General features: G+C 42.1%; 1 protein-coding gene across 1 annotated transcript in view; it reads left to right on the top strand.

Annotated features, from left to right (window-relative positions):
• The first annotated feature begins 738 nt into the window (after nucleotides 1-738).
• Nucleotides 739-11,922, top strand: part of NARS1 (asparaginyl-tRNA synthetase 1) — a 28,459-nt gene continuing 17,275 nt past the window's right edge. The window contains exons 1-7 of the mRNA XM_081320808.1: nucleotides 739-929; nucleotides 3,622-3,704; nucleotides 4,101-4,166; nucleotides 5,437-5,529; nucleotides 6,610-6,699; nucleotides 8,658-8,736; nucleotides 10,658-10,728. Of these exons, the coding sequence (XP_081176934.1) occupies nucleotides 887-929; nucleotides 3,622-3,704; nucleotides 4,101-4,166; nucleotides 5,437-5,529; nucleotides 6,610-6,699; nucleotides 8,658-8,736; nucleotides 10,658-10,728 (525 nt within the window). The 5' untranslated portion in view covers nucleotides 739-886. The remainder of the gene's footprint in view (nucleotides 930-3,621; nucleotides 3,705-4,100; nucleotides 4,167-5,436; nucleotides 5,530-6,609; nucleotides 6,700-8,657; nucleotides 8,737-10,657; nucleotides 10,729-11,922) is intronic.

The following is an 11,922-nucleotide window of genomic DNA, read 5'->3' as shown; positions in this document are numbered from 1 at the left end:
TCGGACGCCTGTCTCATGCCACCAGGGTGCCACCGGTCAGAGAATGTCGTCTGGTGGCCCCCAGGGGGAGGTCCTTCTCTGTGGGCGCCCCGGATTTATGCCGGTTGAGCTCCGGATGGTGCCCGACCTTCGCTCCTTCCGACGCGATCTGAAGACTTATTTGTTCGAACAAGCCGGCCTGACCTGATGGGGTTTGGATTTTATTGTTGTTTTAAATGTATTTTAACTTATTGTTATAACTTGGGCATCTCGTTTAATTCTTTCTTAACTTTTGTATTTTTGTACTTTTATATGTTGCCCTGTTCACTGCCCTGAGTCCTTCGGGAGAAAATAAATAAAATAAATAAAACAAATAAAATAAATAAAATAAATAAAACAAATAAAACAAATAATAATAATAATAATAATAATAATAATAATAATAATAATAATAATAATAATAATAATAATAATAATAATAATAATAATAATTATTATTATTATTATTATTATTATTATTATACACAATAGGGCGCTTCTAATTAACATGGCTCCCAGTTTGGGCTGCACTGATTCTTACAACAACGGGAGGGTTCCGCATCTCGGAGACACTATCCAGACCCGTCCAGATTTCTTCAGTTCTCCACCCAGGGAGCAACCAGCAGCAGAAACGGCATCTCCGAGAAGGCAGCCGGCTCCTCGGCCCAGCCCTCTCTTCTGATGACGCTTCATTTCCCAATGAGCGCCGGTGGGTGGAAGGGGCGGGCTTGCTTTGCGGCAGGGCCGGCCGCGAAAAGCCTGATGCAATCGGCTTGCCAGACGGCGTCAGAACCGCAGAGCTGAGCTAGAAACGAGCTGCCGGGTCAGCCGCTCCCAGCCTTCCGGGAGACCCTTCCCCAAAGCCACTATGTCGGAGATCATTCTGGAGAAAACGGACAGGCTGAGCCTGGGTAAGTTTTGCAAGGAGCGGCCGAAGGGGGAAGAAGAGGCCTGGCCGCCCCCTCGATGCTTTGGGCACCCGGAACCGGCCCCGGAGCAAATGCAAAGCGGGAGAACCGGGAAGCGAAAGGAAAACCTTTATAATAAATCCCAGCGTTCCCAGCCAGCCCGGGAATGCGCCCCACGGCCGCTCCTTCTCCACGCGTTTTCGCCGGGAGGAAGGAGCGGGAGGCCTCCGTGGTTGCCACCTGGGTCCGGCCTCTTGCTTCTTCCCGCTTTTGCGAGGATTCCCCCCGCTGGAAATCTCCTGGTGGGAGAAAAACGGGGCCTTGCAAAGGACGATCCGAGGAGAAATGTGGGATGGGGGCGCGTCTGCTCTGCAGCCTTTTCCCTTCTGGTTCCCCAATTCGGGAAGCAGCGCAAAACAGGCCGTTCAATTCATTAGCCCCGTGGTGTTGCTTCATATTCCGTCTTGGGTGAAATTTCCTGATTGTGAGAAAGGAAACTGAATCTGGAACCCATTCTGGCTGAGATAGGCAGGTGCTTTGCAATAGGTTTTATTACTACCTGATTCCTTGCGTTTATGATGTGTCATTGCTTTAGGAGACAAAATGGAAGGATCTTAGAAGTTATTTAATCCAAATCCCCCTCTGGGTGCAGGTCCACTACAGCATTTCTGGCAGATGACTTTCCAAGAAGGGCAGTTGGCTGATGCAATAGTTAGAAAGTTTCTCCTGACTGCCTTCATTACATTGTTGGCCCTTCCTCTTCTCCCCCTTTTATGTGACATTTGAAGACAACTCTCCTACCTCTCTTCAGTCATGTCTTCTGTAGACTAGATGTGATCATGATGTTATCCATTCAGTCCTGTCCAACTCTTGGCAATTCTATGGACCAGGTCTCTAGGCCAAATACACCCAGATTCTTTGACTATTCTTTAAAGAGCTTGAACAATAGTTACTACTCCTTAAGTAACACCAGCTGCCTGCAATTAGTGCAGGTTCGCATCCCACCAGGCTCAAGGTTGACTCAGCCTTCCATCCTTCCGAGGTAGGTAAAATGAGGACCCAGATTGTTGGGGGCAATTAAGCTGACTTTGTAATAATGCCGCTTGGGGTGTGTGTGAAAGCCCTAATAAGCAGGCATATACATAGAATGAAGGCTACTGCTAAGCTTGTAAGCCGCCCTGAGTCTTCGGAGAAGGGCGGGATATAAATGGAATTAAAATAAATAAAAAATAAATAAATACTCAGAGTTTGAGGGCTTACTGCACTTCTTGATAATCCTGCTCAGATCTTACTTCAATTTGTCACTATCCTTTTTGAATGATGGTGCCCTAAACTGGACATAATTCTCCAAATAGGGGTTGGCCAGGGCAGAGTAGAGTGGAAGAATTACTTCCAATAATCTGGATTCTCGGCTTCTATTAAAGCACTCCAAGACCATATTTGCTTTCTTAGCTGCCTCATTGTGACATCCAGAGCCCTTTCACGTGTACTACTTCAAGCCACATTTTCCCCATGCTAGACAACCGCCTTACATTTTTCCTATCCTGTTGCCTTCTGCTGTTGTGTTGTTGTTTTTTTGAATCTCAGCCTAGCCTACAGCTTTGAAATGTCATGCTATTCTTCCATCAAGCACTAATCATACCTGCTAGTGTTTGGCTGTATCAAGACAAGGTCAGTCTGGAGTTGCCATCTGAAGGGGATTTATTAAATGTAACTTTTAAAAATATCTTTATAAGGAAGTAAAGATTTTCATGCTTCTTTCAGATCCCTTCTTCTGTCATTCTCCCCCAAAAGCAACAAAAATGGTCTTAAATTGCAGGGAATTAGATCCCAGTTTACGTTAAGAAAATAAAGGGGCACAGTGGCCTAGCAGTTAAGACCCTGGGCTTGTCAACCGGAAGGTTGGCTGTTCAAGACCAGAGTGCCACACGAAAGGGTGAGCTCCCATTCTTGCTCCAGCTGCTGCCCACTTAGCAGAGTGAAAGCATGCAAATGCAAGGAGATAAATAGGTACCACTTCAGTGGGAAGGTAACAGCATTCCATGCACCTTGATGTGTAGTCATGTATGCCACACGACCACGAAAGTATCTTCAGACTATATTGGCTCCCTTGGCTAAGAAATAGAGATGAGCAACCACCCCTTAGATTCACACCCAGCTGGACAGGGGAAATCTTTATCTTTTTTTTTAAGCTAGAAAAAGCAGAATGAGCAATTTGACATTGGAATCAGGTAGTCAAGAGAGGTGGTGAGTTTCTCTTTTGAGCGAGTTTTTGAACAGTGGCTGAACACTCCATGGAAATGTCTTAAACTGGATTCCTCTACTTAGGAGATTATAGGACCTAATGGCCTTCGTGGAACATTCATTGTTTGAATGTGCAAAGCTTTGAATCCATTGGTGTCAGATGGACAGACTACTTAAGCCAGAGCACCCTTAAGTGCTGTTGGATCTTACAGTTACCCCATTGAAAAGGCCTGCTGATACTATCGGTGATAAAGTTTAAATTCCTTGATCTGGGGAAGTTTAATACATTACTTGTTTCTTTGGCACACCTGAAATCTGGAAGATCAGATGGGAGTCTATTAAGTGCAAATCATCATTTTCCTTCAGGGACTCAGGAACGCAGGCTGTCTGGGTAGGTGTGTGTGTATACTTTGTATTTAGCAAAGAACAATTCTGTTTGTATTTTTTGCAGGAGAGGTTTATGTATCTGATCGAGAAGGATGTGACAGCACTGGTGATGGGACACAGGAGAAACCTTTCAAAACAGCTTTGCAGGTATGTTTGAGTATTTCTGAAGCATCTAAGTCAGAGGCCGCCAACCTTTTAGGCACCAGGAACCAGTTCTGTGGGGAAAAGTTTTTCCATGGACCGGAGGGGGCGTGGTTTTGTGTGCTGCCTGCATCCCATGGATGGGGCTTCGCTTGTTTGCGTGGCCCTGTTTCTGGCATGCTGTGGCTTGGTGGTGGTCCACGGACCGGGGGTTGGGGACCTCTGATCTAAGTAGTTTGCTAGGTACAAATGATTCATCTTTTGATAATTCAGAATTTAGGCCTTTTTTTAAAAAAAAGTTACTAAAATACATTTTATCTATTAACAAGGAAAATCTGTAACACTTTAGCAATTAAAAATAACCCATTCATTAATTAATTGTCCTTTTTTATTATTTCAAAGGCATTGATGTCTACTGGAAAGGAACCATTTCCTACTATCTATGTGGACTCGCAAAAAGAAAACCAGGTTGGTTAAACAAATCATTATCATCTTTTCCAGATGCACCAAAAATACTGGTGAGCAGTGCAGAAATTAGCAAGCCTAGATGCATCACTAAGTTTTTGAAATTCACCAGATGTAATTGTGATCTCAGCTTAGATGATTTTAAAATTGGAGTCTTAAATAAACTCATGCAAAAACTATTTTAATTATTAAAACTGAGTCTTTCATGTTGAAGTGTGGGATGTGGCTATTGTTTTCTTGGGACAGGCTCTCTTGCACTCATTTTCTGATCTCTTCCCAAAATTTCCCTCTGTTCTATTGACCATGTAACTCATTAGGTTGACTCAGCCTTCCATCCTTCCGAGGTAGGTAAAATGAGGACCCAGATTGTTGGGGGCAATAAGCTGACTTTGTAATAATGCCGCTTGGGGGCCCCCGAAAGCCCTGATAAGCAGGCATATACATAGAATGAAGGCTATTGCTAAGCACGTTGATTTGTGCTTTAGATTGTAAGCCGCCCTGAGTCTTCGGAGATGGGCGGGATATAAATGGGATTAAATAAATTAAATAAATAAATAAATTAGTATTTCATTTTTTAATGGGGTGGTTGGTACATTTGCAAATAATGGGATGTCACCAATAACCAAAGATTGGACCTTGGAACTTGCACTGTGTCTTATAGTTACTGGTATATGCAAATTAGGAATGCGTTCCTGGAATGCAATCCTGATCCATTTGGCTTAGCCCCAGTTCAACAAAACCATAACCATTCCAAGTTTCAGCTGAAATAAAACTTGAGATGGTCAAGGAGGGCAAGTCTGGTCCTTGTTGTTATCATTTATTTCAGTAGTTTGCCCATAGGAGCCAGGAATTTGGAAGGATGATGGTGACAATGATGGCAACTCTCTACCTCTGACACTTCTCTGCTCATCAGTGGTTACATAAGGTAGTCTTTCTCATCCTTGGCAACTTAAAGATGAGTGGACTTCAACTCCCAGAATTCCTTAGCCAGCCGTGCTAGCTGGGGTTTCTGGGAATTGAAGTTCACACATCTTCAAGTTGCCACGGTTGAGAAACACTAACATAAGGAATGACACTTACTGTCTTGGCAGAAAATAAAATGAATGATGGCTGAATCAATGTTCATATTTTGGTTTCAACTGAAGACCAGTTTTTCTGAAGCAACAGCTAAAAGGGATTCCTTGTCAAAGTTAGAAATGGGATGGTGGCTTAAGATTTTTCTTGTCTGGATCAAAAATCAGCCATGTGACTAATTTCTCTCTTAATCTACTAGAGATGGGACACTATCTCCAAAAGCCAACTCAAGAATGTGAAAAAGCTGTGGCAGAGAGAGCAACAGAAGAGTGAAGCCAGAGAAAAGAAAGAGGTAAGTTGGCAACTAGAATGTCTATCTTCTGAAATGCTCAAGAATGAAAGTGTTCTTCTAAATGGTCTTTTAATTTGTTTTTTGAAGCAAATGAGAGACAAGAAGGAGATTTAAATTAATTTAAACCTTCTGTGGCATTGAGTGATATGGGAGTGAATCATTATAGGTTGGTCCCCAAATTCACAAATTTTCATGCTACCTTAAACCAAAGGAGTTCCTACAAAGTATCAGCTGGGTTGAAGTATTGCCTTAAGCCAAGGATATTCAAAGTTGGCAGCTTTAAGTCTTGTGGATTTCAACTCCCAGAATTCCCCAGCCAGCGTGGTTGGCTCAGGAATTCTGGGAGTTGAAGTTCATAAGTTGCCAAGTTTGGAGACGTCTTAAGCAAGATAAGTAAACCATAATCTAATATGATTATGATCCTTGCATAAATCAGTATTCCAAACCAGTGCTGTTTCTAATCCAAGTGGATTTGTCTTCTGTATACTCCTGGAGTGCCATCACCATCCAGATTGTTAGTCCAGTTTATCTATTTATCTCAGAGCTTTGCTTTTGTCTTCAAAGCTCTTGGCAGTTACATCAGAGTTCTCTTGAGTATAACCATTCGAAAGGAAGCAATTGTCAAGAATCATCATGGTGTAATAAATTGTAACACATTCAGTGTTAGGTTTAAATTGTCACTTATTCATTAAACTTTTAGAAAAATATTTGGCAAGTTGCTTGTTCAGGCATAAAATGAAGCAATAATGTGATCTGTTGCTTACAGCAAGGTGCAAGCCATACATTATGTGTTGTAATAATGTGAGAACCAGCTTGCTATGGCTGAAGTTACATTTCATGCTAACCTAGCCTTCCCGCGCTTGGCACTGTCAACTCCTAGGATTCTCTAATGATATGGCTATCAGAGAATCCTGGGAATTGAAGTCCAGATATTGAAATGGCACTCATAAGGGATGCTTTGTTTGAGTAAAGTTACATTGGCTTTGCTCTTACATCAGGATAAGCCACATATCATAGGTGATATGCCCCAAACTTTTAGGTCAATTTTTTTCTAATCAAATCCCCAAACCTAATCTATAGGCAGAAGATTTGTTGCGACGTGAAAAGAATTTGGAGGAAGCAAAGAAAATTATCATTAAGAAAGACCTCAGCCTCCCGGAGCCCAAATGTGTGAGTAACCTCCTCAGGAAAACAAAGTACATTGTGAACTTGTAACATGTTGGGGAAAATGGTACGTTTATGTATGTGGAAATTAACTTGACAGCACAGGGGTAGATAACATGGTATCTGCAGGCCCGGTCTGCCTCCATATTCCTCCCTACCCCCCCAGACTCTCGTTTATGCTTTAAATTTATTTGTTTTGTTTATATCTCACATTTCTAAACTGCCATCTTCCTCAAAAGGATAGCCTCTGGCATCATTCATGTTGCAGAATTTCTCTGGGGTCATGTTATGGTGGGAAAGAGTGTTTGTGAGAACTAATTTTGACTTTTAAATGGAAGGTTTACGGCTGGCTGTGTCCTTTGGCATATTTGGCATATCTCCTCTGTCACCCATTTTATGAGTGTATTTACAATACCCACCCCAAATTCTAGATTTATCCTGGTCTTAGTGGCCTGCAAGAAATTTTTCCAATGGGAGAGGTGAAAGAAGAGCAGTGCAGTTCTGTATTGACTTAAGAGAACCACAGTCAAGTTTTCCCCAGCATATTTTGGAATTGTAACTTCCAGAATTCCCAGCCAGGTAGTGGGAGAATTTTGCAAGAAACTGAATATAAAACAGCCTCTGATCTTCTGGCACTCTCCAGACGTCTAGGGTAGTTGAGGTTTTGAGATTGCCTCTGATTTGGGAAGATACTATACTACGAGTATTTTTCTAGCTCTATAGCTCTTTGTGAAGGTGAAAACCCAGCTATATTGAAAGTATCCTCAAGTGGAAAGTAATATCCTTTCAGATCAGAGTGCCCACCCCTGGGAGGACATTTAAAAAGTCAAAACTGCAGTTGAAACTCCATCCTTTTTAAATGCAGCCGCCATCTTGTCTCATTTTTGGTTTTCCCTTTGTGGATGCCCCTGTTTGCAGATTCTGAGCTGACATACTGGCAGTTAGTGCAAATTGAAATCTACCCTGTGTTTATGCCCCAGAAATAACAGGATCTAGCCTGGGTGGTATGGCTGGATGATCAGAAGGGATCTTGTGCAATATTTACTCAGAAAATTAATAATTGAGGGACTCTTGTCAAATTCCCGTTGGACAGTCTTTGCTGCATCATTTTGGCTGTGTGCCTTCATAGAAGCTCCCAAACTGATCTTGTGGAAATTTAGAAAGTCCATTTACAAGCTGAGCCATTTTTTTTTCCAGATCTGGAGCAAAGGCATAAAGTATATGTGTGCATATGTATATAGGGGGTGGCAACAGTCTTTTTTTGATGAAGGCCAGTGATAAGAGTGGTAAATCGATAAAGAGATAGAGTGAAAGTTTGGTAGTATCCTGGCGGACTGATATTTTTTTCCTGTAACCGTTTGAGAGGGATATATGCACGTCTGTCAGAAGAGGTTCCAATTGTACTTTAGAAATTCCCCACAGGGAAGCCCATATCCCCATTATAAAGAAGATATCTGAGGATAATATACACATCCCCCTAACTATAGTACACCTCTGTGAACTATGTTGTCACATTGATTTTTCCCAATGATTTTAAGGGGGGGCTAACCCTAACCCAAACCCAAAGTGGATTTCCATAGCAATGGGATTTTTGCATGTGTGTTACTAATGACTAATATGGCTGTTATTGTTCCTGCCTGTATAGTTAGTTTCTGTAATTAATGAGAGAGGTCAGCTGATTCCTGTTTAGGGCAAGTAGCAGTTGGAGCCTCAGCATCCTAAGAGGTTGAATAACCTCTGGCTAGGACAGGGGTAGGCAACCTTGGCTCTTTTATGACTCCATGCTGGCTCAGGAATTCTGGGAGTTGAAGTCCAGGAGTCATAAAAGAGCCAAGGTTGCCTACCCCTGGGCTAGGAGAACATCAGTAGCACCAGATTTTGAATGCGTGTTTAGAAGATTCTGATGTCTTCTGGATTCTGAATTGGCAGCCTCTTTATATATTAAATTGCCTGTCTTTTTACAGGTGAAGATTTGTGCCCTGGAAGCCTACAGAGGGGAGAGAGTAAAGGTGTTTGGTTGGGTCCATCGATTGCGTCGGCAGGGTGAGTCCCACCTAGCCCAGGGGAAAGGTTCTTCCAGAAGCTCTGAATGTTTTTTGCTGCTTGCAAGTGTCACTCCCCAACTGGGAAAGTGACGTTTGCCCCTATCGGCTGTCCTGTGGGCTTGCAGGCATGATGGAATATAAATTGGAGATGAGTTGATGAGGGTAAATTGTCTACTCAGTCATATGGCAAGAAATACAACTTTCTCAAAGAAACTAATCCGTTCAATCATAAGCATCTATATGTAGTCCTCACTGATCGTTTGTTCAGCAACTATTTGAAGTTACGATGCCACTGAAACAGGAGACGTATGACTAGTCTTTGGAGTTCCATCCATTGCAATGTCCCCACAATCATATAATTGTGATCAGGGCAAGTGGCCATCGGTACGCATTTATGACGGGTGCAGCATCCTGTAGTCACATGATCACAATTTGTGACCTTCACAGCTGACTTCCAACAAGCAAAGCCAATAGGGAAGCTGGTAGGAAGTTGCAGTCACATGAGATCAGGCTTACTGACTGAGTAATTTGCTTCACAGCCACAGCCAGAATGGACATAGGTTGGGATGGTTGTGTGATGTTGCAGTTGATGATCACATTGCTTAGCAATGGAGTTGCGGGGCGCAGTTGCTATCCTTGCAAAGAGATGTTTCCCCCCCACCCCTCTTTGCTAAATGCGGCTTGCAAACACAGACTTGCAGTATAGAGACAATCTCCCCCCCCCCGAGGTTTAGCAAGTTTGGCAGACAAGAGTTCCAAATCAAAATGGCATGTAGAAGAGTAGGCAGGTGGAGTCCGAAGATTAGAGTTTGTAGATAGATCATTAGCCATTTCGGGTTCAAAGTCAGAGGTGTGAGTTTCACAAGTCAAGAGACATGGAGTGGGAGAATAAGTGGTTGTTAGCAAGCAAAACCGTTGTTGCTCTGTTTTAATAGAGGCAGCCCTGGGTGTAGGTAATTTACTGGGGCAGGACTCCTTCTGCATCAGTAGTCTTGGGAGAGTGTGTCTGCTCTACTCTCTTTGTAGCCCGCCAAGCGCTTTGTTAGGATGGGGTGGTAAATGCAGGCCCTCATCTTCAGAGAGCAATGGCAGCTGGGTTTGCTGATTCCTGGCCTGGCCTGCCTGCTTAGATGGCAGTCCGTCTGATGGTGCTGGAGGTGGTTGATCATTGTCTATCAGCCCTTCTGGAGCTGGCTCTGTCTGCTTGTAATGAGTCTTCTCTTCTGGCTCCAAATCAGAGCCCACCATGACAATTGCAGTCAATAAGTGAGGACTGCTGTATAACGGTGTTTCTCAATCTCAGCAACTTTTATGACGTATGGACTTCAACTTGCAGAATTCCTCAGCCAGCATGGATATTGGGGTGTGTGTGTGTATGTTTGAAGGCCACACATCTTAAAACCTGCCAAGGTTGAGAAATAGTGATCTAGAAGATCAAGGGGTGACTGTTAAGCTGGGAAAAGGTACTGAGAGGTGATCAGAGTTCTGTGAAAACAGTAGGAAGTACATTCCTAGAAAGTCTAGCCACGGAATAACAGATATACCTTGCTCCTAAATTTAATTACATGTATACTTGTAATTTGTATATATTTATAAAGAGGCTCTCCTTGTCAAGACTAACTTTGCCTCCAGTGTTGCCAATAAACCAATTTGAGCTTCAGTGTAATATGTTTTGGCCTCTAACCCCTAACATGCCTCACCAAACGTCCGTCAAAAATTTCAACGTGTCTGCCACTCGTTAAAAGTTTTTCACCCCCTAGACTAGTTCTTAGGATGCCAACAGATTTTCTTTTGGCTTCTACCTCTGAAGGCTCTTAGTAGAACGAGTTTTGAAATGATTGGGTGGGAAGGGAAACAGTTTTTCACTAAAATAGAAATGAAATGATTATACAGTTTATATTCTTTCTCTTGTTATGCAGGGAAAAACTTGATGTTTATTGTCTTAAGAGATGGCACAGGCTTCCTTCAGTGTGTCTTGTCGGATGAACTAGTAAGTTTCCTTTTAAGCCCCTTCTGAAGCCCATCAAAATTTCATGCCCTTGTTAATTTTATTCCAGCAGTCCTAAAATCAATTGAAAGTCAACACGTGGTGAAAGAAAGGAGGAAAAGTTTTCTGAACGCACAGCATGATAAGGAATTTGTTGTGCAGAGGTCTCCTTGTGCTACCAAAGAGTTGCACAGACAAGGAAGGGTACTGAGAGCAGTAAGAGTCACACAGTAACCACAAGAGTACACTGAGTTGTAAAAGCAAAAAGTACTTTACTTTACTTAACAAAAAATACTTACTTTACTTTACTTAACAAAAAATGCACAGTCAGAAATAAACAGTCCAGGTCATACACAATAGCAACAGTCCATAGAGTAATCCAAAATACAAAGTCTTCTTACCAGTCCAAAGGTCAATACACAGTTCAGGTTTATTACAGAACAAAAACAGTAATAGTAGAGAGCAGTGAATTCAGAGAGAGAAAGAAGCTATGTTACTAGCTCCCTCTTATGGCCATGAGAACATTTACACACCCATTGGCCAATTAACATCTTAAAGACATAACATGGTTGATATATTTTCAACCCAACATTGTGGGCTAACACCATATGCCTAACATGCTGTGCTAAAATTGCTGTGGAAAACCTCCATGGTTGTAGGGAGGATATCACTAAACAGCATGGTTAAAGTGATAACATCTTTTTGGCCTTTGTGAGATAAGGATTGTGGGGCATAGCCAGGGGGTTAGATCTAAGATGTTAGATCTAAGATGCTGTCTTTTATTAGTGAAGCCTGACCCATCCTTCCAACTTTTTATCTTCTCACAGCTTTTATTTTCTCCCAGAAGGTAGATTCCACAATGTTCCAATTTTCTGCTAATGCTTTTAGCTTTATTCAGGGTTTTTTTTTCTTACATCAAATTACTTTTTATTCCAGTTTTCTGGGCAACATTTCATCCCTTCCTCAAGAGCTTTGGGTATAGACCAAGCACCTTTCCAGATTTGTCCCAAAATTGTAGTTTTCAATATGAAAGAACAGAAAAGATCCTAAACACACGAGGAGCAATCACGTGATATTACATTTAACATGATTGCTCCTTATATGATTAGAATCTTTTCTTCTAATTTTTATCTTGATTTCAGCTTCTTTGGTCTTCAACCTAAAAAATATTACATCCATTCTGTATACATTTGCATT

Source organism: Vipera berus, assembly GCF_964194415.1.
Source record: "Vipera berus genome assembly, chromosome: 2".
NCBI classification, from domain to species: domain Eukaryota; kingdom Metazoa; phylum Chordata; class Lepidosauria; order Squamata; family Viperidae; genus Vipera; species Vipera berus.
Note: the sequence above shows the minus strand (reverse complement) of the source record. Positions and strands in the feature narration are given on the sequence as shown.